Source organism: Micropterus salmoides, unplaced genomic scaffold (assembly GCF_014851395.1).
Source record: "Micropterus salmoides isolate LMB-PRFRI ecotype aquatic unplaced genomic scaffold, ASM1485139v1 Ms_hic_scaffold_15, whole genome shotgun sequence".
NCBI lineage: Eukaryota > Metazoa > Chordata > Actinopteri > Centrarchiformes > Centrarchidae > Micropterus > Micropterus salmoides.
Genome location: NW_024040596.1, coordinates 9,302,894 through 9,330,514, shown reverse-complemented (window position 1 = coordinate 9,330,514; position 27,621 = coordinate 9,302,894). Strand labels below are relative to the sequence as shown.

The following is a 27,621-nucleotide window of genomic DNA, read 5'->3' as shown; positions in this document are numbered from 1 at the left end:
ATGTTGTAAAACTTTACCCCAGTTAAGGTGCACAAACAACTCTGATATTATAGTCCTTAGACATAGATTACTTACACTGACCCTGATGAAGGCCTAGTTGGCTTAATAAAATAACTTTGTTTAAAACATTGCAAGTATTAATGGATTTTCATCTTTCCCTTTAATTATCAATTAATACCCAATTATTCTGGCAAAATTCAACCCACTAAGGTTTCAGAAATGTTTGATTAGTGTTGTGTATAATAATTATATTAGTAGTGTTGCAAAATATTTGAATTATAGAAATTGCTCATGAGGGTTCACCCCGGTGAGCCCACCTCTCCTTCAAAATAAAGTGCGTCATTCTGAGTACTCGATTTTCATTGGTTAAAGAGCCTGGATTCAAGGCGCTCACGACTCACGTGACCCTCTGCCATTTGACGGTAACGAGACTGCGCAATAAACATGGGGAGTTAACGTAGTGACAGCCTAACCGACGTTTATGTCATTTTTTATATTTTGTTCATTCCTTGTATCCTGTGCTCTACAGACAGCCGATTTAGAAGTATTTGTTTTTGGAAGCCATGCGGCGGAGCAAGGCTGAAGTGGACCGCTACGTTTCCTCGGTACAGAGTTCCTCTCCCTCACTCAAAGAGGTAAGTTGGACCGGCGGCTAACGTTAGCACGCTGCTGCCATCACGTCAGACCAGCATGTGTCCGCCAACCGGTACCAGGGAACCACCTGGACACCAGGATCAGATGAGAAGGAGTTGTAGTTTTAACTAAGCTTACGTTGAATCAGTCGGCTTGAATTGTGTGGTCTGTGTAACCTCTGTTAACTCTCTGTGGTTAGCAGCGCAGACGCTAACTTAGCTAGCCGGCATGATGACGCCTCGTCATCTCGGTCCTCCCCTTGTAAAATTGCGCGGCACGGGGCTGTTGAGGTTACCGGAGCCGTGCTAGCCTAGTTAGCCGTAACTCACGCAGCTACTAAGACTGCTTGTCCAGCTCGCACTAGTTTTATACATCTAGAACAACATGGCTTCAACCCCCCCCCGTGACCGGGACGCGAGCCGTTAGCTCGTGCAACGTTAGAGTAGCTGCACGCGGAACCTTATTCACAAATATTCTGCTATTTAGCTTAATTAATACACATTCAGAAGTTACAGGACTGGTAACGTTAGGGCAATAAAACAATAATGATATGAAATATTGCAATATAATTTTCCTCAATAGCAATATAACAAATGTAAAATAAATGTTGTCAATTTGAATCACAAACGAATTAGCACTTTAGCAATTTTTCTATTAGGATATTTATTTTGTTGAGTGAAAAAAAGAATTGCCTTAAATTTTAATCATGCACATTTGTTAAATAAATATTTTATCATAATTGTTTTGAATGTTGTACCTCAGATATGTAAAGTGATCCACTTTTGGCATCAAGTGTTTGTCATGTTCTGACAAAAAACAGCCTTTAAACCTGAAAAACATAATAATTTCGCCCAGCCCTACTAATGTCTCTAACGTTAATGCTACACTAAACGTTTTCTGAATCCTTTAGGTACTGACAAGATGAAGGGCAACAGTAATATCATAAAACATAGTTTTTTGTTTTTTTTACATTATGAGAATGAGGGCAATAAAACATGTTCACTACAAACATGTCAAGAATGACAAGACCAAATCCTAAACAAAAGTATTTACTTCCATCATCACTGTCCTTGATGTAAAGATATTAAAGATGCAAAACTGCAGGTGGCTGGGTACATTATACTACCACCACAATGTGTACCTTTTTATTGTCATCAATAAAATCTATCAAGACAAGCAATAAAAAACAAGATAAAATATTGTTTGTTCACTGATGTTCATCTTCAATGTTTTCTGTCCACAGAAGCCAGTCAAAGGGTTTTTATTTGCTAAATTGTACTTTGAAGCAAAGGAATATGATCTTGCAAAACGGTAAGCTTCCCCGTTGTTGACCAAATCTGTTATAGCTCATCAAGAAGTGTTCATTATATTGACAGTAATCTTGCACGTTTCGGTCTCATTCCTAGACATGTATCTGAGTATCTCAAAGTGCAGGAGAGAGATCCGAAAGCACACAAATTCCTTGGACAGCTTTACGAGACAGAGGGAGACATCAACAAGGCAGTAGGATGTTACAAGGTAGGAAGAACAAATCGCTGAGTGGGGAAAGTGCAAAACAAAGCATTTTCTCCTAACCATGGCATGGTGTGCTGCTCTTTGAAATCAAAGCTGTCTTCCAACTGTTTAAAAAAAAAAAAGAATGATCAAAGTCTTCTGCAGACCCTGCATTTCATGTTATTGATTGCAGTGCTTCAAATTCTGGCTCCTCCTGTCCATATGTGAAAGTGTCGTTGAGCTAGATACTGAACTTGAAATTGCTCCTGATGGCTTAGATTACGTGTGGGTGAAGTGCTATGTAAGTGCAGTACATGTACCTTCTTATTTAATAGTGGTCAGATCAGGATGGGGATGCCCAGTTATCAAGGCAAAGACACACATACAGTGCACCCTGTACGTATATATTTGCTCTTGTTTCCCAACAAATTGGATTTAAAACTTTCCAAAAGTGCCAAATAAGAATAATGACTGAAAAAAAGGTTGTGAAATATTATATTGTCCAACAAAGGTTGAGGTCAAGGGCAACTGGACTTGGTTGAAGATACTAGAAGTCGTTTTGTCCCTCATCCAGAGACACTTTCAGTTCTGACTGACTGGGTTCATAGATCACAGAGGTTAAATAGCTGTGTTTCCCTACCAGTCAGTCTTCTAGTATTGTCAACCAAGTCCAGTTGCCCTTGACCTCAACCTTTGTTGGATAACTGTAAGCTGGATGACTGAGAACCTTCACAGGCAATATTAAATTGATTCATAAAGTTACCCCAGTTCAGATGGAATTAGTAAAAATGTGGATTAATCATCAGTGCATTTAACGAGCCAGCTGCAGCTTGAATTACACTCAACTAATTTTGCTGCTAGCATTTGACTCTCCTAACGTCCTAATTCCTAAGCTTTCACTTCCTTTTTTCTGTAAGTGTACAGACTCCCAGTTAGGAATGTGTGTCAGAATAAATGGGTCCCTGTCTGTTTAGTCAGCCAATAAACATTTCAGACATTCCACCCAACAAAAAAGTGCTCAGAGCTGAAAAGATTACATCACAGCAATGCGATAATATGAAGACATATATTTTACAGTACAAGGTGTCTGTAACTAACCATAATTGGTGAACCAACCAAACTGGTATTTTAGGTTGATATTAATACCTTCATAGGGAAATTACACACATTGATCTGAATGTAGTTGCAGTAGCAAGTGTAAATTTAAAAATAATCTAGTTTCGGTTCCTACAGACTATCCAGCAGTTTTTGACAGTCTCATTCACACCTCCAGTAATATAGGCTACTGTATTCATGCTTGTCGAAATGATCAGAAGAAGTAATGCTTACTGACTGTAATGTAGCTGGTTTCAGGTTGATGGGCTTGTCAGTATGGCCCTTCACTAATGTTTAGAGTCTGTTTCACGCATACACATTTTTATTCAGGCTGGACACCCACCCAGCTGTGGCCTTAAATAAAAAGCAGCTCCTGATTGTGCATAAAATTTTAACAAAAAATCTAAATTTTATTTATTTTTTTACATTGTGAGAAGGAGGTTTCAGGATTTAGTTTGTTGTCACAAAGACAGAGTATGAAAATAACATTGAAATCAAGTCAGTTTTATTTAGCCCAAAATCACAAATATGCCTCAGAGAGCTTTATGCAACCCTCTTGCCTTAGACTCTGTATTCGTCATGTTTATTCATTAACCTCATTAGACATCCCACTAAATAAAGTAGCCATTTAAATGTCTCCTTCACACTTTTGATGTTTTGGATGTTGTTTCTGGAGTCTCGCCCTTCTGGATAGATCATCACATGTCTGCAGGTTTTTGTTAAAACTGACACTAGTGCATCTGCACCTCTCTGTGTGTATGTAGCGGTCAGTGGACTTGAACCCAGCCCAGAGGGACCTGGTGCTGAAGGTGGCTGAGTTACTGGTCAGTAAGGAGGAATGTGACAGCAGAGCAGAGTTTTGGGTGGAGAAAGCTGCCAAGCTGCTGCCAGGAAACCCTGCAGTCTTCAACCTGAAGGTAAGGCTTCTTTTCTTCTGAATCTCCAGTATGAGTGTCACATAAGGTGTTATCTAATGCCTCTAATGAGTTTTAACTTGTATTTAACTTACCATCGTATTCACATATACACTTATACATATACATATTCATATATACAACTAAAGGAGGAATGGATGCCACAATGACTCAGTTTGGTTTATCTGTGCCACCCTGTGCAGGAGCGTTTGTTGAGTCGTCAGGGTCAGCCAGGTTGGAACCGGCTGTTTGACCTCCTACAGGCCGAGCTGGCAACGAGGCCGGCTGACGCTCACGTGAACGTGAAGTTGGTTCAGCTGTTCTGTCAGGACGGGCGGCTGGATGAAGCCGTTAAGCATTGCCTGGCTGCTGAGAAAAGGGGCATGCTGAGCCACAGTCTGGACTGGTACACAGTGGTGTTACACACTGCAGGTCAGCATGGAAGTGTACACAATATTTGACTGGGTTGGACAAGCGTGCAATTTAGAAAGCTTCTGTGATGTTCTGTTGTATTTCATAAACTAAAAACCTAACCTGTATAACTTCAAAATAATACAAAAAAATATGGATGACCTCTCGTTGCAGGAGTATCTAGCTCAGCCCAGCGTCTCTAGTAATGAGAAGATGTGTCGTCGTCTCCAGAGAGAGCTGCTATTGGCTCACTGCAGCCTGCTGAGAATCACACTGTCTGAGAGCAACGTGCAGCCCAGCCTCGATGCCCTCGCAGGGTAGGTCACGTTAATGTCCCGGGGTGTTTGTATACACAAGCTGTATCCATTGAATAAACAGTAAACACCACTTCATTCAGATTTGTTAGTGTTAGTTAATTTCCTGTGCTGTATATTAAAGTGTGTGTGTGTGTGTGTGTGTGTAGTTTTGACCGAGCTATGCAGACGCTGAGCGGCGTTGCTGGCCGCCACACAGATGATCTATGCGAAGTGTTTGTGGAGATGAGAGGTCACCTCTACCTGCATGCTGCCACACTGCTGTTGAAGCTGGCTCAGGATCGCCAACAGACCTGGAGGGCTGTCATTGACCTGGCTGCACTATGCTACCTGCTGGCGTACCAGGTACTGACGCACTAATAAGCCAAATGCATGTGAGGAATGAGGCTAGGATATTACCAGAGCCATTAACAAAACCCTGAATCTTGCAGTTAATACGGATTCTCTTTTTAAGACGGTAAAATTTAAAAAATTAGATATAAAATAAAAGTTAAAACTTCCCACTTTAAAACTCTTGACAGCTTCCTTACAGGACAAGTAATGCAGTCTTTGTTCTTTAACTTTCGAATTTCCATTTAACAACTTAATTCGGGAGCCAGGACCAGGAGGAACTTTTGAATACAGTTTGTTTTGTTTGTCCTTCCACCAGGTCCCCAGACCAAAGGCTAAAGTGACCAAAAGAGACCAGTCAGCCCCACAGCTTCTGGAGCTGCTGGCCAATGACCGACAGAGTCAGGCCGGCCACATGTTGCTAAATCTGAGCACTGATTCATCCACCTTGATCAGAGAGGTCTGTCTATGTGTTCTGGTTTAGTTTGGTTAAAAGTTATATAGCCCTGGAATGAAAAGTTCCCTTGTGTCACTGAAGGGCATTGTAATATATTAGTTAGAATAATTAACTTGCATGTTTAAAATATGACTTGTAGAACTGACACACTGAAGCTGATGTTTAGCAAATGTTTTCTGTGTGTAGGTGGTGGAGGCGTTTGGGAACCGTAGCGGGCAGGACTCTCTGTTTGAACTCCTGTTTGGACCACAGGCCTCCATTAGTTCTTCCTTTATTGCCAATGATGACATTCGTTCCATTAACACCATGGCTCCAGATCTCTCTCAGCTGGCCAAATGGGACGCTGGTATGACTAACTACTAAATAGTGGCTTAAAAATGCAATTTTCTGCATCCAAGTAGCTATTATGACATTTTGAGTACTCCTACGTTGTAATAACTTTGATGCATCTGTAGGTTCCATCCTGCTGCATAGTGGTGACTTGCAACACCTAAGCTGGTTGGGGCTACAGTGGACCCTTCTGGCCCAAAGACCGGCCCTGCGGAACTGGTTACAGCAGCTCTTTCCAAGGCTCACTCTGGAAACCTCCAAACTGGACACCAACGCGCCAGAGTCCATCTGCCTGTTAGACCTGGAGGTAGGTGGAATCATGTGGGCTGATGACACAGGTGGAAGCTTTGCAGGAGAGATGATGCTCAGTACATCCCAAGAGTGTTATAAAATGTATAAAAGATGATTTAATGATGCAAATAAAGGTGTGAAATAACAGGAAATTTTGTTTATGGCAATTTACAATAAACAATTGCTTAACAAACAGGCAGACAGAGCTTGTGATAATATGTTATCATGTTTTTAGCAAATACATTAGGTCTTTCAAAAACTAATAGAGTAAGATAAGTTGTCCCAGGATCAGGTGTTCAAAGCCACAGGTGAGCATAGACAAAAAACAGTAGTTTTAATAAATCTGCAGCTGTGCAAAGTGTCAGCATAGGGGTCAAAAATGCTTTTATTGTAATGACCAAATTTATTTTATAGAAAGAATCTGTAGTGTACCTGTATGAGTGATGCACTTTTGACTTGGTCCCTTGACCTGCTGCTTGCAGGTATTAGACAGCTGAATTTGCTTAGCTCTGTACATTTTTTTGGCGTGTGTATGTCAGTTATGGTGTATAGTAAGGATAGGTTTCTGTGTTGAGACTTTACTTGTATGCACAACTATCTAAAACATCTAAATAAGTACAACGTTGAAATGTGCCCCTGAAACTGTACTTGATGGAACAACACTACATGTGTGAATGACTTTACCTTCACTGATAAATGGCACATTTGCTACTCGGGTCTTGTATTGGTTCTGAAATTTAGCATTTCCTCCTAACTGTGAAACTCTGCTTCTTGTCTACTCCGTCCAGGTGTTCTTATATGGAGTGGTGTTCTGTAGCCACTGTCAGCTCCAGGAGACTGCGAAGATCAGCAGTGGAGTGAATCAGCAGCAACAGCAGCAGCTTTATGAGCCTCGCTGCCTCCCCCTCCCCCTCCTTCGCCTCTTGACCACTGACAGACAGAGGGAGTGGTGGGACGCCGTCTACAGCCTCATTCACAAACGAGCAGCGTGAGTAAAACTAGGGTTAAAACAAAAAACATGCAGCATATTTTCCAAAATATAAAATTATTATATCAAGTTAGTTTGTCCACGTCTGACATATTGGATATGTTTGGTTAAGTTTGTTTACTATAAAAAACACACTAATCAAAGTTTGGGCTGGACGATATGGCCAAAAATGTTATCACGGTTAAAAGTGTCATCTTTCGATATCGATAATTATCACGATATGTATCAAAACATTATTTCTTTCGAGTATGATGGCTGATTTTTGGAATTGAATTTTGGAAGTAACCTGATGATTAATTGTGGTTTAAACTCTTCTTTATGGTCAACACTTGATGCCAAACAGTGGATCACTGCACAAATTTGAGCTAAAACATTCAATTCAGAACAACAATTATGATAAAATCTTTGTCAACAAATCTGCATGAGTAAAATGAAGTAAAAGCTTTTTTCAGTCCTTTTTACTCAAGAAAATATCTTAAAAAATTTTATTCCTAATTTGTGTATGATGTGAATAAAATCAAACATTTATGGATTTATTGAACATTTGTTATATTGTTGTTGAAAAACAATTATATTGAGATAATTGTTTTATTGTCCAGCCCTCATCAAAGTTATTGCCAAAAAGATTCTCTTGTCAAAATGCATGTTACAGTGCAGGTGTGGGCACAAAGTCGGGTGCCTACCAGTCTGCCTGCTTCACTTACTTTGTCCTCACTTTGTTCCTATAAGTGACAGGAACAGGCCAACACAAGTAGTTTTGAGGGGGCTCACACATTAGATAAGATAGGCGTACTTGCTCATGTAGGTGTAAATATCTTGTGTATTCACTGTTTTTGTTGTATGTCTCCTTGTAGTCCTGGCATGTCAGCTAAACTGCGGATGATTGTGCAGCATGGACTGAACACTCTGAGGGCCAGAGAGAAGCATGGGCTCCAACCAGCACTGGCCATCTACTGGGCTCAGTGTCTCTGCCAGACGGTACACACACATGCGCATGTTTCCACAAGCTCTGCGAGAAGCAGCTAGACAAAAGAAAGGAAGTGTTTTTCAGTCGTGGGGTTGAGACCTCAAGCAGGATTGCTTGACTAGCAGATGGAGTCGCAGGAGATTTTTTTGACTGTATTTTTACAGTATTCCAAAATTCACTCAAAACTGCCCTTGCTAACAAAAATTGTAACTGATAACTTGCTTTGCCTTTATGCAGTGTCTCTGCTTCTGCATAAAGAATAAAGATTGTTGAGTAATGTGCAACCAGACATAAGCACCACACTGTAGCACTGTCACAGCGTACAGCAAAGCAACACAAGGTGTAGGACAAGTGTATGCGATCCATGAACGTCAATATAAATATACCAGTATGACCCAGTTCCTTCATTTTAAACATTATTAAGATGGTCGTGGGTGGCAGCCTTTCGCACACAGACATGCAGCCGGGCCAGAAAAATAGCACTTTGATAACTCGGCACCTTCCCAGATCCTGCACAGACACACATGCCTTTCCACCTGCTCCTTTCTATCACCTAATCACATCGCAGTTGTCAAGCGAGATGTCCAAACTGCCACATGTGCTGGTTCTTGGACTATGTGTCCATTTGTTTTATGGTAGCATTTGTAACAACTGAAGAAATGTCTTCTGTCAAAAGTGAATTAACTGTTTGTCTTACCTTGTTAATGTTGTCTTCCCCGCATTACACCTAATGCGGCAGGCTTACCTTCTCTCTTTAACGCTCAGCCGTCTTTGCATCTTTAATAACCCAGGGTGATGGAGTGCACTCGTACTACGATCAGAAGGAGTACATCGGCCGCAGCGTCCACTACTGGGAAGTTGCACTTCCACTTTTGGAAAAGATCAAGAACCGACGCAGTATACCTGAACCCCTTGAACCCCTCTTCATACACTTTCCCTCCAAAGATATTCAGGTTAATACTGTTATAATGGTTTCCTTTTTATTATATAAATTTTGGATGTATGTATTGATGGGTGGACAAATCCTGAGGCAGTGTAGTCTCAAAACTGCCTGCAAATAACCATCTTAGAAATTGCCTTATAAGCTGTTTTCCTATATATGAATGATGTGCTTCATCTTATGGTGTTTACACCTTGTGGGTGTGTTGCTAGTTAAAGTACGTTTTAGTTTAAGAATGTTTGATTTTAGTGAAGAAACTAATAAGTAGTAGTTTCACGTGTCACAGGTTTTTGATATTTCTCGATCAGGAAGTGTTTCTGTAGGTCGTACGGTAGATCTTAGGGTTTGGCATTTGATTCCCACTGGGGCCACCACATGAAATATGTAAGCACCTATGAAATTAATAGCTGTTTAGAATGAAGAGTTTGCCAAATGACAGATCCAAGTTGAACCATGTGACTTACAAATTGTATGTGTTCCTGTTTAGATTTCTTCTGTTAGGGGTTATGAACAGGAAGCCAAGATAGCATACGCGGCTCTCCTCGACATCGAAGGCAAGACAGAGGAGGCCATTGCTACCTTGGAAACCATCAATAACATGTCATCCATCTGGCAATTGGCACAGGTAAGTCATACCAAAGTCCTTATAGGCAAGTCATGCCACTCGGCCGCCATCTTGGCAACGCCTCCGGGCAGCTATTTTCGGACTAACAATACCACTGCACAGGTCACCGGGACATAAAAACTACATGAATTGAATCAGCAGTAAAATCTGGAAAAAATCGCTGAAAAAGTTTGACAACTTTGCCCCAAAATAAGGTTTAAAAAGCGTTTTCCCCGTCCGGTTATAATTCTACTACGCATATGTCACCACTTCTACGCATGCGCAGTAGAAGAATAACAAACCCTTACGTCAGTGGAACCACATGATTGGCTGAAACATGATTCCCGCTTTGGCTGTTAAAAGCAGACAATTGGCTATAAACAACTAAAATGCCTTTTTTTTTTTTTTTTTAAAGCATTCTTACTTTACAGCCTTCTTTCTACACCTGCCTAAAAAAATAGTAGGTGGAATTTCAAGGTATTCATTGTTGATGCCATAAAAAGCACTCACTTCCATGGTGTCTGACAGTATGGTTGTATTTGTTAATTTTTTCATTGAATCCTCCAAGGTTTGCTGCATTGTTACAGACATCCTCTAAGCTGCTATGTAGAACAATGCCCTAAAGTGTTTCTGGCACCTGAATTTGTCTTCTATGATGTGCTGTGTTCCTTTGGCAGATCTATCAGCGGCTATCAGAGGAGGCCAGCAACGGGCTTGAGGAGACCCAAGATAGGTGCATCACTTTTCTGAGAAAGTTCCGGACCTACTTGTCAAAAATCTACAATGCTAATGCAGATGAAATTGAGAAGGCAAGTCCCATTTATTTGAGCTTTTACTTGTATATGTGAATAACCCTGCAGCTGTGTAACCATTTATTACACTTGTGTTCCAGCTGCCTGTTTCCATGGAGGAGGTTGTGGACCTCCTGAACGATGTGAACCAGCAGCTCGGGGACAGTGGGGAGGCCATGGATGAAGAGGAGGAGAAGGAGGAGGCGGGGGGTCGAAGAGGACCAACCCACTCCAGCCCTGCTCATCCCACAGAAATCTCTGCCACCATATCCCACATAAAGTTTTCCACTCCCTCTCCTAACAAAAGCATCGTCTCTCCTTCCAAAAGACACCTGGTAGGTTCAGGTTATTGGTTCTCATTCAGAAGACCATCTGAGATCTCTTAATGTCTATATATTAATGTTTCCATGGGTTTATACAGAGAGATTTCACCACACAAACAAGTAACTTCTTGATAATTTCTTTCCCCCTTTATTTAGATTTCTCCCAAGACACCGCCTCATTGGGTGGAGGACCAGAAAAGTCTCCTCCAGATGCTGTGTCAGCAAGTTGAAGCCCTGAAGGTCGGGACAAGAGATGATCTTTTGTTTTTTTATTTCATTTCACACTGGTTCCACTTAGAAGGAATAAATTGATGAGTGAGAACAGTGTTAAAGTATAAAAGAGAAACTCAAAGCAATAGAGTTTGAAGTGTGGTATTATTGAAATAGATGGGTACATTATGCTGAATTTATTTTAACAAAAAGTAAATGTGGAGGAAGAGTTTAAGTTTACAGCAGTAAATGTTTATTGGATGTGTATTTAGATAGCAGGGGAAAATAATAAATAATGGCCTGTTTCAAATAAAAGCCCGGTTCTTCCTGCAACTATTTTGACAGTGTACAATATTTAACATGAGAACGACTCCGTATATGAAGTCGATATCCTACACAATCTACCTTTAATGCAAGTTAAATGTTCTTCATAGATCAGTCACATTGCGTCACTTCTCTTTAATTACGCTTTTTGTTTTGCAGAATGAGGTCCATGATCTGAGACACAACTCTTCAGGGACAGCAGGTTCCCCTCATCACAAGATGTATGGGGAGAGCTACGGGGCTGAGGGCCTACAGGAGCCTTTTACCCCAGTCCAGTCCTACCATGGGGCCCCACTAACAGGTCAGCACACTACATAGAACCAAAGCAAAGCTCCATATTTTTGTCTGCAAGTATTGCAGTTTATAAAATTTAACAAAATATTTACATATTTCTCTTTTAAGTTGCCACCACAGGCCCCTCTGTGTATTACAACCAGTCTCCAGCTTATAACTCTCAGTATCTCCTGCGCACAGCAGCAAACGTGACCCCCACCAAGGTAATAATTGTCACTGTTTAACACTAATTAACATTAATAAACATGTTCAGAGTGTTCTGAATGATTTTTTTTTTTTTACACAGGGTCCAATGTATGGTATGAACCGTATGCCGCCTCAGCAGCATATGTATGCCTACCAGCAGCCCACTCATACACCTCCATTGCAGACAGCCCCAGCCTGCATTTACCCTCCTCAAGAGCAGGTCTTTGGTGCCCCTCTTCGGTTTGAATCGCCAGCCACAAGCCTTCTTTCCCCTTACAGTGAAGAATACTATGGCCAGAGTGTAACCCACCAAACCACTAACCCTCCACTGCCTGAACCTGGCTACTTCACCAAGCCAGCTGTAATCCCTGTTCAGCCTCCAAAGAGCATAGAGGGAAAGCCTATGGACTTTGGGAAACTCTCCTTCAGTCAGCAGGCACCTGCTGAAGTCCCAAAAGTGCCTAGCTTTGGAGCAGGGGCAGTTGCCCAGTCAACGCCTTCAGCTGCTTTTAAATTCAACTCAAACTTTAAATCCAACGATGGAGATTTCACTTTCTCAGCTTCCCAGGCCAAGCACAGTGAAAGTCTGCTTGGTCTTCTTACGTCAGACATGCCCACTAAAACAGAGGTATTGGAAACCTCAGAGAAGCCTTCAGCCCATGAGCAGCCCCCCAGTCAAACCGGCATCTTCACCTTCGGCAATAAAAATGTTACTGGCTTCTCCTTTGTTGATTCTCCGCAAAGCACAGGCACTGGAAGTCTGTTTAGCAAGGTGGACCAGCCATTTAAATTTGGAGATGTTATCAAGCCAGTGTTTGGGGTTGTCCAGTCTGCAGCAGAAGAGGAAAGAGCAGCGGAGAGCGACAATGACAGCACTCATGTTGAGGAGGATGAGGATGGTCCACACTTTGAACCCATTGTCCCTCTTCCTGATAAAGTAGATGTGAAAACAGGTGAGGAGGAAGAGGAGGAAATGTTTTGCAACAGGGCAAAGCTATATCGATTTGACACAGAGACAAAAGAGTGGAAGGAACGGGGCATTGGCAATGTTAAAATCCTGAAACACAGCACTAAAGGGAAGGTCCGCCTCCTAATGAGAAGGGAACAGGTCCTTAAGATCTGTGCAAACCACTACATCAATGCGGATATGCTGTTGAAACCCAACGCTGGCTCTGACAAATCCTGGGTCTGGAACGCCATTGATTATGCAGATGAAGAGCCTAAGCCCGAACAGCTGGCCATCCGCTTCAAAACTGTAGATGAAGCGTCACTTTTCAAAGCTAAATTTGAGGAAGCCCAGAAAATTGTGCTCAAATCATCAGAAAAGCACGGTCAGCCCGATGAGAATAAAAAGGAAAGCTCAAAAGATTCTGATTCGCTGGTAGCCCAGTTTGGTCTTAAAGAAGGGGAATGGGACTGCACTGTATGCTGTGTAAGAAATAAACCCAAGGAAATGCGATGTGTCGCTTGTCAAAGTGCCAATCCCAATTCTTCATTCAAGCCAGACATTCAGTCTGCTAGTGAACCCAAAGCCGGTCCCTTCACTTTCAAGTTTGGGACTGATTCATCAAAACCCAGCAGTTCTGGCTCTACATTTACTGGATTTGGTGCTTTTGGAGCGTCTATACCCTCCTCATTTACGTTTGGTACCAGCACCTCAAAACCCGCTGACACAGTAATAAGCTCGTTTGGTTCTGGCTTTGGAGCTCAGTTTAGTAAGAAGCCAGGGCAATGGGACTGTGACATATGCAAAGTAAGAAATGAAGCCTCTGCAGACAGTTGTATTTCTTGTAAAGCTCTGAAAGCCTTACCTAAAACAACTGCAACAGTACAAACCGCACCAGCTGCAGATGCTCCTGCAGCACCGCCCTCTATATCTGCTATGGGTTCTGGCTTTGGAGCTCAGTTTAGCAAGAAGCCTGGACAGTGGGACTGTGACATATGCGAAGTAAGAAATGAAGCCTCTACAGACAAGTGTATTTCTTGTAAAGCTCTTAAAGCCTTACCTAAAACAACTGCAACAGCACAAACCGCACCAGCTGCAGATGCACCGGCAGTGCAGCCCTCTGGATCTGCTGTTGGCTCTGGGTTCGGTGCCCAGTTTAGCAAGAAACCTGGGCAGTGGGACTGTGATGTATGCGAAGTAAGAAATGAAGCCTCTACAGACAAGTGTGTCGCATGTAAAAGCCCCAACCCTGCTGCTAAATCAACAGGGCCATCACATCTGCCAGCAGTGTCAGGATTTGGGGCTGATTTAGCAAAATATGATGGGCAGTGGGACTGCGATGAATGCTTGGTCAGAAATGATGCATCAGCTGCTGAATGTGTTTCCTGCCATGCCCCACACAAAGCTGGCTCTTTAGAAGTCATGTTTGGAAAGAAGCATGGGGAATGGGATTGTGACACCTGTCTGGTGAGAAATGATGCCTCTGCCAATAAGTGTGTGGCCTGTCAGACACCAAATCCAAATGCTAAAAGCACAACAAGCACTGCTCCCTCTGCCTCCACGTTCAGCTTCAGCTTTGGAACCAAGAGTTCATCAAACCAGCCTGCTGGAACTGGATTTACAATGCCTTTTGAAACTGGCAGTACCTTCCAGTTTGGTCAAAACAAAGAAGCTAACTCAGTTTCTTCTTTCAAGTTTGAAGTTCCTCAGTCCGGATCTAGTACCACAACTTCTTCAGGCTTCTCTTTCTCAATGCCTAATTCAGCTGGTGGCTTCAAGTTTGGCATTGAGGAACCTGCAAAAGAAACTTCGTCCGCTGGTGATCCAACACCTCCATCAGGGTCAGCCTCCAGTTTCCTGAAAAGCATAGCTGACAAACACAAGGAGAAAGAAAATGTATCTACACCCTCAGTAGGCCAAACAGAGGAAGATGAAAATCCATTAATTGCTGGAAAAACCAATGCGTTCAGTTTTGCAGACTTGGCAAATTCCTCTGGGGGAAACTTCCAGTTTGGCCAGAACAACCCCAGTTTTTCTGGTGCTGGTGAGAAGTTATTCTCATCGTTACAAGCAACCCCCACCAAGACAGATGCCTCAAATGAGCTGGATGACGACGACATGTATAAAACAGAGGAAAATGACAATATCCAGTTTGATCCAGTGGTCCAGATGCCAGAAAAGGTGAACCTGGTGACAGGGGAAGAAGATGAACAGGTTCTTTATTCTCAGCGTGTGAAACTGTTCCGATTTGACGCCAACTCCGGTCAGTGGAAAGAGCGTGGTGTAGGAATCCTTAAATTCCTGAAAAACAACAGTAATGGCAGACTAAGGGTGCTGATGAGAAGAGAGCAAGTCCTGAAGGTGTGTGCCAACCACTGGATCACCACCACCATGAATCTTAAGCCCTTGTCAGGCTCAGACAAAGCATGGATGTGGTTAGCCAATGACTTCTCTGATGGCGATGCTAAAACTGAACAGTTGGCTGCTAAGTTCAAAAACCCAGAGCTTGCTGGGGAGTTTAAGGAGAAGTTTGAAGAGTGTCAGAGACTTCTCTTGGACATCCCCCTACAAACACCCCACAAGCTTGTTGACACAGGCAGAACAGCACGCCTCATTCAGAAAGCAGAGGAAATGAAGTCTGGTTTGAAAGACCTGAAGTCCTTCTTGACAGATGAGAAAACAAAGATCAAAGATGACGACAGCCAGGTAGAAATTACATCATCTAGCAATGTTTCAAGCCTTGTAAACAAGCCTCACGGCGAAACCACCGGCCCCACCTTGGAGTGGGATAACTACGACCTAAGAGAAGAGGCTTTAGATGATACTACTGACTCATCAGTCTATGCCTCTCCCCTCGCCAGCAGCCCCCTGAGAAAGAACCTTTTCCGCTTTGGGGAATCCACTTGTGGGTTCAACTTCAGCTTCCAACCTGGCATCAGCCCCTCCAAGTCTCCTGCTAAGCTTAACCAGAGCAGAGCCTCAGTGGGTACTGATGACGAGCAGGATGTAACCCAGGAGGAGGAGAGGGATGGCCAGTACTTTGAACCTGTGGTCCCCTTGCCTGATCTAGTGGAGATTTCTACAGGAGAGGAAAATGAACAGGTGGTCTTCAGTCACAGGGCCAAACTGTATCGCTACGATAAGGAACTGGCTCAGTGGAAGGAGAGGGGTATTGGAGACCTCAAGGTCTTGCAGAATTATGACACCAAACGAGTGAGGTTGATAATGAGGAGAGACCAGGTACTTAAGATCTGTGCCAACCACTGGATCACAGTAGCTATGAAGCTTGAACCTATGAAGGGCGCAGAGAAGGCCTGGGTCTGGAGTGCCTTGGACTTTGCTGAAGTAGGAGAGGGAAATATTGAGCAGTTGGCTGTTAGATTCAAGCTGCAGGACACTGCAAACACATTCAAACAGGTCTTTGAAGAGGCCAAGGTTGCACAAGAAAAAGAGGAACTCATGATTCCAGTGACATCCAGGGTTGCCGCACCTCAGGACCGTGGAGCCACAGCATCTGCAGAGACATCTGCTACAACTGTGTGTGGGAAGGCAGCAATCGCTGTTCTGGAAGAGACCACAAAGGAACGCACAGAGCTTTCCCCCGACAATAAGCCATGTGCAGCTGGGTCTCCAAGTCCAGTCAACCCCACAAAGACAGTGGTGTCACCCCCTAAGTTTGTCTTTGGGACTGATAGCGTTCAGAAGTTCTTCGGTTCCCCTAAATTTCACTCTGAGGCTGAGGATTCACCATCCGGCTTGAAAGCCAAAGATTCTGGACGTCCTGCCAAGGCTTCGCTTGCAGCACCTGCATTCAAAATCCCAGAGAAAGGTAAAGAAAAATATGATTTCTGTATTTGAGTATCACAACTGTTTCTGTTTATTTGAGTTTCACTCCATTGTCTTGTTTCATCTGCATCTCATTGCTCCATAATCTTCTTAGCTGATCCAGCCAAGACCCCTTTCAAAAAATTCTAGCACAGAATTGGATTAAAATCACTGAGTTCCCATCTCCTCCCCATGTAGCCCCTTTTTTATATAAATTGTTTCATTATCATCTTATTCATTATATGAAGATGCTCTGTACCTTTTTAGTAAAACTGTATACAGTAAATCATCTACAAGAGGTTTTAGAGAACACGCTGAACATAACTTCAGATCTCAAACACAATTCATTCAGCACACACTGGTATAGTATTTTACGTTTTCATTGAGCACTTTTAGCCTTGTTTTGACTTATGATACCAGCCTCACAATTAGTTTCTCTTCGCCCAACAACCCATCATCCTTTAGGACTGGATTTTAGGCTTTTCAAAGATAATCCAATGGCCTTTTGGACCAGCACATCAACCACCCAATTTGAACCCCCAGGTACTCTAATCACTGCAGTGTGTGTTAACACTTCTCAGCTGTCACCTGGCTGGCCCTTACTACTAGACAGAAATAACCTGGATGCACGGAGTGGAAAACAACATTGATGCTAATATGTTGCATGTCCAGTGTGTGGAGGTGAAGTTTTTTATTGTACAAAGAAATTTAGTAATAATAGTCATAATCTTCTCAATCAGGAGGAAGTGTATCAGCTAATTCATCAGCGTGATGGTGTTACTAGTGTGCGGTTATTTCATTAAGGGCAATTTATAGGAATAGGTTTACAGCTGGCTAAACTTAAATCTGTATTTTTACAATCAGAGATCCTCAGCCCTTTTATTATGGCTGAGTGATTCAATTTGATCATTTATCTTTTTATATAAAAAGTATGCCATGGTGAAATTCTCATTTTAATATTGTGGTTCAGAGATCCCTTGTCTAAATTAACCCCCCCCCCAACTGTTAGTTTGCGCTCTTTCAATAGTTTTGTTTTTGTTCTAGGTAAAATGCTAACTTATGTGAGTCCTGAATTTAGATTGAAGCACAATCAGAAGTTCTCATAATGTGATTCAGTTCAGGCTTAAAGGTTTTGCTATGTAAACAGTTAAAATTTCCCCTTTCCCTAATGTAAAGTTTCTAAGATTGGAATGTGGTAGTGTAGTAACTAGATAAATTTGGAAATGATTAATGACCAGTTAGCATTTCATTAATCAATAGACGGAATCAAACCTAGAGTTTTGTACAGCAACAGGAGACACATCAGTAAAAGCCTTTTGAAAGGTGAGCTGAGAAGATTCCTCAGAGAGGAATGTTGTGTGAACGTCACACGTGCCATTTTTAGTGCAGGATGTGTAGCAACAGTATGAAATGCAATTCCCCTTCTAGTCTGGCTCCTGCCAGTGATGTGCACCTCAGCAAAGGCTAATTAGAGTTAGCTGAGGTATTTATGCTATTTAATGCTACAATACCATGTGTCCAACAGTAAGTGGTGGAGTCACACAGAGACATGCATACAGAAATGTGTTAATCCAACTTGTCTCATACATTTGTAAATGAAATGCATGCTATTCATTTTTGCTGTGCATGACTTTTGTGTGTGTGAACTAACACCTGTGGTTGTAAAGGGAATAAAGAAGCTTCATTTCGGCTTCTCTTCTAAGCAGTTCCTTCCCACCCTGACTATGTATTGTTTTACTTCTGTCGCATCTGTCCATCACAGGCTCACCTCAGGCAGAAGGAGGCGGTGCAGGGTCGGATGAGGACTCTGAGGTGGAGGTTGTGTATGTCAGGGAACCCACCGCTGAACAGGCAGCATTAGCCAGGAAACTTCTTCTGCCTCCCACCTTTTTCTGTTACCAGAACGAACCAGGCTATACCAGCGACGATCAAACGGATGGTGAGACCAAAAGATTTGAAACCAAAGTATAATAATGTGTTTTGTTGAAGTGAACATGGTAACGAGAATGACTAATATGACTCATTACAGAGAAGGTGTTGTCATTTTCCCCGCGAGCCTGTACGCAGGATAAGCGGTTGACGATGGATGGTGTCATTTTTTATTAATTGAGCTGTTTCATGAAACAAAATATGATTTAGAGGGGTGAACAAGCTCCAGTGCTTTTATCAGTGCTGTGTTTTACTGAAGCAAATCTACTTACATTGTTAATCACTGGTATTGTCCAAGATCTGTGGGAGTGAAGTGGGTACTGTAGAATCTACATCTTTCTTGATATCAACAAAAAGTAATTTAATGTGTTTTTTAGATGAAGACTACGAGTCAGCAGTTAAAGCACTGAATGGAAAGCTTTACCTTGATCCTCCTGAGAAAAGGGCTGCAGCATGTGGTGAAGGTATGTCATCCTGTCTCTCACAATTTTATCCAGTTTCTCGCCTTCATTTTTGTCATTTGTCAGGCATCATGTTGGTTCGATTGATTGTGCAGACATTTTTAGGGCTGTGATAGATTAATGAGGATATTGTCCACGTATACTGCACACGCCATGGCAAAAAGTATGTGGACTTGATTAAAAGTCACGTCCACCTGCCAGTCATGCTCTTAACCCTAAACTTGTGTGTACTGCATTCAGAGCCCGACTGCCAGGTGGTGTGGGAGAAGAAGCCAACGCCAGAGGAGGAGGAGAAGGCCAAAAGCCTCCAGCTGCCACCCACCTTCTTCTGCGGCATTAGCACCACAGACAGCGATCCGGACCACGACAAGCCTGAAGACTTTGAGACAGAAGTTCGCAAAGCACAGCAAGACCTGGTAACTGACACAACACTCACAGAAAGGGCACTGAATTTGCATGCCAGCGTATAGTGTCTATATAAAGTAGCCTACTACTGTGTAACCTACTAACCTAGGAGATTTTTACAGAGGGCTTTGTTCATATATTATTCATAGCCCAATTTTTGTAACATTTTATATAACACTGCAAGAAAATCATGTGATTAATAACGATAAAAAATTCCTTGTCCAGCACTAATTCTGATGTAGGAACACTCAGAGTGCATTATCGAACATCATACTAAACAGGAAACAATGTCATTAATTGTAGGTTACTTCTCTTGGCTAAAGCAGTGAGAATATTTGGTTTAATTTGGAGCTTGTTTAACCAGTTGCTGGTTTTTGTCAGTATTTTGTAGTTTAATTCCTAAATTGTTTCAGGATTCCCAGTTAAACCAAGCTGAAAGGGCCTCCAGCCCCCCTGCTGAAGCCCCAGAAGAGCCGACGTCAGGCCCGTCATCCAGCACCACAGAAGCTGCAGGCAGCACACCAACTCCAGAGGAGCAGACCTCAGACCAGCCTGCAGAGACTCAGAGTGAAGCTCCTAGCAGCAGCTCTCCTATTGATCTGTCAACTAAGAAGAGCCCAGAGCCAGAGTCCACTACTTGGAGTGCAGCTGCGGCGTCTACTGCTACAACAGCTAGTCAAGGTAGAGACCTCTTCCTGTTCATTACTACTGATGTAAGACAGGTGTCAAAATGTTCCTGCCAACTTTTATAAACAAATTTAAACAACCATCCTCAGTAAATACTGATTTTGTCTCTTTTGGTTACACACATGCTGGTTTACTGGTGTCTTGACCAGTTCACCTGCTTACCTGAGTAGGTTTGTCTGAATGCTACAATGCTGACTGATGGGATAATATAAAGGAAAGTTGTAGCACAGAAGTTTAAGAAGAGGAACACATACTGTTGCTCATATTGTGAAAACTGCACAGTATATGTGTAGCTGTAGTTCTGCTTAAGCCTCAACGATGCGGTGATGCTTTCCCACAGTTTAGGTTTAGGAATTTGTGGTGGGTTAAGTATTGCAAATAAATGACCTAAGGCTGCTTCTTGGCTCCTCTAAGTTGAAGAAGCTGTGACTTTCACTTTATCAGTTTTACAGGATCCTTGGTTGTATATCATTTGAAATGTCTCCCTTGCTAGATTTTCTAAACGCTGCTATTGAATGCAGAGGTAAAATTAGAGAAGTGCAGTTCTTTCAAATTAGTTATGTCACGACCCCCCAGATTTATCTTTTGAGGGGGCTGGGTGAGGAACCGCTGCACTAAACGAAATTAATAAATAAAATGTTTTTAACCATATAAAGTGATTTCAAACTAGCTACCACCAAGTAACATCTTCAGCTTCAAGTTGAGTATATTGCAGAGCTGCAGATGGTTAGATGACTTTATACAGTGTTGTTTGCTGTTGTGTCCAGCCTGCTGTGTGCAGGGATCCTGCATACAAAAGTGAGAGGAGTAAAAGAAAACTGCATTCAATTCAGTATTTAATGATAACTTTGTCCCTCCTACTGCAGACTCTTCCAACTTCGGCTTCCACTCATTCGGAGGCTTCTCTTTTGCGGACTTGGCCCAAAAGACAGACGGATTTGCATTTGGAGCAAAACAAGGTTTGCTTCAATGTTGACATGTTCAGTCTGACTTGTTACCAATGCCTCGCCACAACAAAATTACATGTCGCTACATATTTGTTTTCCCTTATGTGAAGACAACTTCTCATGGGCAAACGCGGGAGCAACGGTATTTGGGTCCGCAGCGACCTCGGCGCCAAAAAACAACGGCGATGAGGAAGGCAGTGATGAAGAGGATGCTACTAATAATGTGGACATTCACTTTGAGCCAATAGTGTCACTACCAGAGGTATCTTCAACTGCTAACGCCAATGTTTTGGTATTTTCTCACATGAAGTTTAGTGAATGAGACACAGGACCACATTTTATTCTTGCGCAATTGTGTGTCTCTCAGGTGGAGACAAAGTCTGGAGAGGAGGACGAGGAAATCCTGTTTAAGGAGCGCGCCAAGCTGTTCCGATGGGACCGGGACCCCGGCCAGTGGAAGGAGCGTGGCATCGGTGACCTCAAGATCCTCTTCCACCCAACCAAACATTTCTACCGAATCCTGATGAGAAGAGAGCAGGTGCTGAGGGTTTGTGCGAACCACACCATCACAACGACGATGGAACTTCGTCCCATGAACACCACACCCAACGCATTGATCTGGACTGCCACCGACTACTCAGGTACACACACAGTGTTGATTTGAAGTCAGTTTCTGTAAGTGTCTATTGTTAGTTTCAGTCTGGCGTTAATTAGCTAGCTATAGTAGAAGCATCTCGCAGGGACCACACAGCCGTACTTCCTGTGGTTCCTATGTTTAAACAGGGTACCGGTGAGGTTTTCAAAGTATTAAAGTCTTAAATTTCATATTATAAAATTAAGACCCTTTTTAAAGTATTAAATTTCATTTACAAAAGTCTTAAATTTTTTCTTTCGTAGGATTAAATAAATGCTGTAACATCATAAGTAAACACTTTGTCTGTGTGACTTTATAATTTACTCCATTTGGTGATGGTACTGTTTACGTCAGTGTTTCGCTTTGCGCTCTGGACTGTGGAGTGATCGCGGTGCACAAGCTCTGCCATCTAAGCTCTGGGGCGTATCGGTTATTTAGGAAAGAAAACAAAACGTCTCTGAAGTGCTACTAACAAGCTAACATTAGTTGGTCGACTCAGAATGGGCAAGTGTCTGAGGTTCAGAAGGCCAGAGATACGGACAAGTTGGGGCATAGAAGGCAGTGGCGCTGAGGTTAGCGCAGCAAGCGGGCAGGAGTGCAAGTCAGTCACACTATGGCGAGCGCTAATGGAACAGCGGAGCATCAAGACCCGCTGCAGGTTACTGGTCAGTTAACATTACAACAGCAACGGAGAGACAGTTGTGTCGTTGCGCCACTGTTGTAGGGTAACGTTATGTGAATGGAAACATCCAACATGCTAACGCACTTTAAACTTAAACCACCCAGATCACCGGGAAAAAACAAACCGGAGCCCAACTTCTTGTCCCTGCTGCTTTCAAGCCTGTACTAATCAATACTATATTTCAAGCAGCCTTTAGATGCAAAAACAGAACAGGATGAATAATCACTGAAGCAATTGGCATCTACATTGGCATATTATGTTGCATTACATTACCTTATCTAGCCAGGGTGTAACTAATTGTATGAACTCAAACTGCACAATTTATTTTCTATTTTTGGTTTCACACCATAAGAGTTATTAATGTGACAAATAAAGTATTCATTTCACCCATAGGTTTCATTTACACTCGGGACGCTGGGGACTTGTTTCCATCACTTCTTTTAAAAGCATTTATTAAATATGTTCTGAAAAATGGCTTGCAACAAATGAAATTCTTTGAGAAAGGTGTATTTACACAATGAGAACATGCAATGCAATGTAAATATAGAACAAATGTGCATTGTCCAAAAAAAAGTAACTTAAGCTAATGTATAACTACATTATATTCTGTTTGAATTGTCACCTGAATTTTATGTCCCACTTTTATATAAATAGACTATTCTACCTTAAATTGGTGCAGAAAATGTTTCCATAATGCAGGAAATTTAAGTATTGAATGTTCAAAATCTTCTTGGGGAAGATTTTCCTTCATACGGCAGTGAAGTTGGTATTAAATTTCATCCTAGGTGGTATTAAAAAGGTCTTTAAAAAGTCTTAAATTTAACTTTGAGAATCCTGGGGGTACCCTGTTAGAGCGCCAGTTGATGTCATGCAAGACGTGCAAGCCTACATACTGCTGTTAATTCTTGTCTAAAATCACATAATTGTACGCTGATAACTCACATTTTTTAAACTTTTTTTTTTAAACAATTACCTTATTGTCTTACTTTCTTTTACACTGATTACAAAATATGTGGTGTTGCATAGTTGTAGATTCAACAGAAGGTAATTGTATTGCCAGTAATGCCAAAATTAATAACAGTCAATAGAAATGTCTTCAGCTGACCTCTTGCTGACTGTCTCTCGTCTTTCCCTGTTTTTTTTCCAGACGGCGAGGGTGTGGTGGAGCAGCTGGCGGCTAAGTTCAAAACCCCCGAGATAGCCGAATCCTTCAAGAAGACCTTCTGCGAGTGTCAGAGCCGCATAGGCCAGTCAGAGCCGCAGATGTCCAGAGTTCAAGAGCACTCCAGAGACACTAACCCACAGGTGTTCCTCAAAGTGGCAGCCGACGGCCAACCACTGGGAACCATCACTATTGAGCTTTTCCACCATATTGTCCCCAAGACAGCGGAAAACTTCAGGGCTCTCTGTACCGGCGAGAAAGGCTTCGGGTTTCGGGACTCCATCTTCCACAGGGTCATACCGTCTTTCATGTGTCAGGTGAGGAGGTTATCAAGTTTCACACACAGTTCAGATACAAGCTCTGGTTCAGGGGTAGTTTAATTGACCATGCAGGCATTCAGCACTAGGGCTGTAACTTTTTCAGAAAATCGAACTCTTAACACTCAGTTTGTTAAAATGAATTTAAACAGAATCCACGCAGCCTATCTAAAAAGACATGGTAGACATTGATTGCATTCATTTGCTGCATTTCCACTTTTACATAGTCAGCAAACAGTGTTACTTTTGTCCATGTTTTTTTTTTTTTTTTCTCATCTGTGCTGTTGAATCCACAAATCTTCTCAGATTGTTTGGTGTCGTCATACAGCTCACTAGATTTTTCATTTTGCGTAAAGAGAACAGTAGTCCTGTTCACTGATTGGGCAACAGGGACAAGCAAAGGGTCAGACAGACGCTGCGTTTTAGGAACATCTGGAGTACAATAGGGGTGGCAGCATCTCAGTCCGTGAGGACTTGTCTGGAAACTGGTTCGGGTCCAGCTCGGACCAGAGTTGACTGGTGGACTGGTAGCTGGAGAGTTCCAGTTCACCTCCTGGGCACTGCCGAAGGAGGCCTTTAGCAAGCCCCTGAACCCCACTGAACTGCTTGTGGCGCCGCAGTCCCCCTCGCTCTGACATTTCTCCATTTATTGTTGCTATAGGTCCTGTTTGTGCATTTATTTCAGACGGTGGTGGTAGTAGTAGTAAATTTGAACAGATCAAAAGATCATTTAAATTTAAATAAAACTCACAGGACTATTAAGCAATACAGAATGGAGCCGAGATCAAAATGAGGATGAAGAAACATTGGTCTTCAAAATCTGTTGAGGTTCAAAGTGCAGGCTTCTCGTGTTTCATCAATGTTCAGACAGCAGTGCTACAGCTAGATAGACCATATCATATATTAATGTAAATATTGCAGAATGCATGCTTTAAAGTTGTTAAAATATAATTATTCAACTAATAAAGTACAATATTACTTTTGTAACTCTACTAACAAGTCCCCCATTGGTCTTTAAGGCTGGTGACATCACCAACAGTGATGGCTCAGGAGGCAAGTCCATCTACGGCAACAAGTTTGAGGATGAGAACTTTGACGTTCGGCACACGGGCCCGGGCATTCTGTCAATGGCCAATCGCGGGCGCGACACCAACAACTCGCAGTTCTTCATCACCCTGAAGAAAGCCGAACACCTGGACTTCAAACACGTGGCTTTCGGCTTTGTTAGGGACGGAATGGATGTGGTGCAGCAGATGGAAGAGCTGGGCACGAAGGGAGGAACGCCCACAAAGAAGCTTGTCATCACAGACTGTGGACAGCTGTAGCTTTTTAAATGTTAAGATCAAGGTTACAGCTTGGTTTAGGTTATGAATTTAGGGTTTAAAAATAAGACTTTGGATAATGATGTGTTCCCTGTGCAGTGCATACCCTCCTGATTAAAACTGAATCCATGGTCATTAGGCATCTGAGAATTGAAACACTGATCACAGGACTACTGATCAAGATTCATCATAGAAATTTGGCTCCAGTAGCCTGACATTTAGAGATTATTTTTGCTACCTTATATCGGTCACAATGGGGAACCTGCCGTAGTATATGGGAGGAGGCAAACAAACTTTTGCTCTGTTGCACTTGCATCTTTATCATCACCTGTGATTAAATTCTTATGTGTTTATTTTGTGTGTATAATTGTACATGGACTACATTTTTAATGTGTTTTTGTTTTGTCTTGCATGTGCAGAGTTTCGCTGTGCTGGCACCTATTCGTAAATTTACTTATGTATTCCCCCCCCTCTTTTTTTTTTTTTTTTATTTGGAAGAAGTCTTAACTATTATTGAAAGGTGAGGTTGTTATTTGTAACCAGCCCCTGCCTTCTCTCCAAACGCTGCGTCTGTGTACTTTTTACTGTCAGGCTCCCCCTGTGATTTTTCTTTGTGTAACTGGATTTCACAGTGTGCAGGCAGATAATTGGACTTCATACTTGCCCACATAAACTCGAGTCATCTCACTGTGTTGCCCTGTGGACGGAGGGTGGCTAGATCGTGACTTTACACCTGGTTTGGATTTTACAGAGGCCATCTGTTATAGTTTGTGAATATCGGAGTTGAAACGGTGCTTCTTGTACCAAAATAATATGCTGATAAAGGAGAAATAAAGTTGCTTTACAAGTAATGGATGGTTGTGTGAAATGTTTTCTCCTTTTTCTTTTGTTTTCTTCCATAGTACTTCAGACTATTATAGGAACTTCTACATACCAGCTGCCTTCTCACCAAATATACACGGTCACCGTTGATGTAGAATATACAGTCTAATTGTCTACTTGTAACCTCATTGAGCTGCTCACATTTGCAGGAGTAATATTATCTTTTAAGAGCCTGATGTTGAATTCTACACTAGTTTTAACTACTTACAGAATTGTATAGGCAGCTTGCAGTATTGTTAGTACTTCCAAGCCACAAAGTAAATAAATAAATTATGGAGTTTTTAGCATTTAGGCCTTAATACTTCTAAAATGCTGGCTACGGTTGTGGTTCTGTGAATTACAGACATGCATTTTGTTTTACTTTAGAAGCCACAAAGTATTTTTTTTTTCCTTTCAAATGACTTATTTTATATTCAGAACATAAAGTAGTATAAATTGGAACCATGTTGATTGATTTGATTCATTCAGGTGGATGTTGTTAATACCATAGACAGATAGATAACATGGACTTTATTGATTCCACACAGGGGAATTTCAGTTGTTACAGCAGCTCCAGATACAACACAACAGATAAGAAAATACAGATTAAATAAAAATAGAATAGAAAAGGTACAAGATATAATAGAAGTAGAAAAGTAAGAGTAGTATGTACACTATATACACCTTTTTTAGATGCATCTCGGAAAATTAGAATGTCGTGAGAAAGAAATTTTTTTTCCCGTAAAGTCAAAAAGTGAAACTTTCACATAGATTCATTACATGAGTCAGTGAAAGTGAAATTTTTCAGGCCTTTCTTGTTTTAATCTTGATTTTTACATTATCATTGAAATCAATGATCCATATCTCAAAATATTAGAATAAAGAATGTATAAAACACAAAATGTCGACCTTCTGAAAAGTTAAACAGAATGCGGTTAATTATTGCACTCAGTACTTGGTCGGGGCTCCTTTTGCACAAATTGCTGCATCAAATGCTGCGTGGCATGGAGACAATCAACCTGTGGCACTGCTGAGGTGTTATGAAGCCCAGGTTGCTTAGGTCAGGTGAGCTGGCAGTCCAATCAAGCACAGTAATACCATGGTCAGCAAACCAGTTACTAGTCTTTTTGAAAAAGGAAAGCAGCATCTCCATAAAGCTTGTCAGCAGGTGGAATTGCATTGACTCTGGACTTGATAAAGCACGGTGGACCAACACCAGTAGAGGACATGTCACCCCAAATCATCACAGACTGTGGAAACTTCACACTGGACTTCAAGCAACTTCTGATTCTGTCTCTCCTCTCGTCCTCCAGACTCTGGGCCCTGGATTTCCAAATTAAATGCAAAATTTACTTTCATCAGAATAGGGGACTTTGGACCACTGAGCAGCGGTCCAGTTCTTCTTCTCCATAGCCCAGGTAAGACAGTTCAAACGTTGTCTCTGGTTCAGGAGTGGCTTGACATTAGGAATGTGACATTTGGAGCTCATTTCCTGTACCCGTCTGTGCCTGGTGGCTCTTGATGCACTGACTCCAGCCTCAGTCCAC

General features: G+C 42.1%; 1 protein-coding gene across 4 annotated transcripts; it reads left to right on the top strand.

Moving 5' to 3' along the window:
- The first annotated feature begins 420 nt into the window (after positions 1–420).
- Positions 421–26,064, top strand: ranbp2 (RAN binding protein 2). Of its 4 annotated transcripts, XM_038720235.1 has the most exons (30): positions 421–635; positions 1,877–1,944; positions 2,040–2,151; positions 3,987–4,139; positions 4,340–4,564; positions 4,716–4,864; positions 5,011–5,206; positions 5,511–5,651; positions 5,835–5,994; positions 6,104–6,285; positions 7,058–7,257; positions 8,112–8,235; positions 9,016–9,177; positions 9,652–9,789; positions 10,446–10,577; positions 10,661–10,894; positions 11,039–11,122; positions 11,576–11,717; positions 11,819–11,913; positions 11,997–16,671; positions 17,133–17,210; positions 18,430–18,606; positions 18,974–19,060; positions 19,298–19,473; positions 19,876–20,143; positions 21,016–21,108; positions 21,207–21,358; positions 21,464–21,737; positions 23,560–23,891; positions 24,911–26,064. In XM_038720235.1, the coding sequence occupies exons 1-30, from the start codon at positions 564–566 to the stop codon at positions 25,214–25,216; spliced, it is 9,387 nt and encodes a 3,128-aa protein (XP_038576163.1). In that variant the 5' UTR covers positions 421–563; the 3' UTR covers positions 25,217–26,064. The 4 variants fall into 4 exon arrangements, with proteins under 4 accessions (XP_038576163.1, XP_038576160.1, XP_038576161.1 ...); XM_038720232.1 differs by lacking the exon at positions 17,133–17,210; XM_038720233.1 differs by lacking the exon at positions 17,133–17,210 and having other exon boundaries at positions 11,831–11,913; positions 24,911–25,216.
- Positions 26,065–27,621: the final 1,557 nt, after the last annotated feature.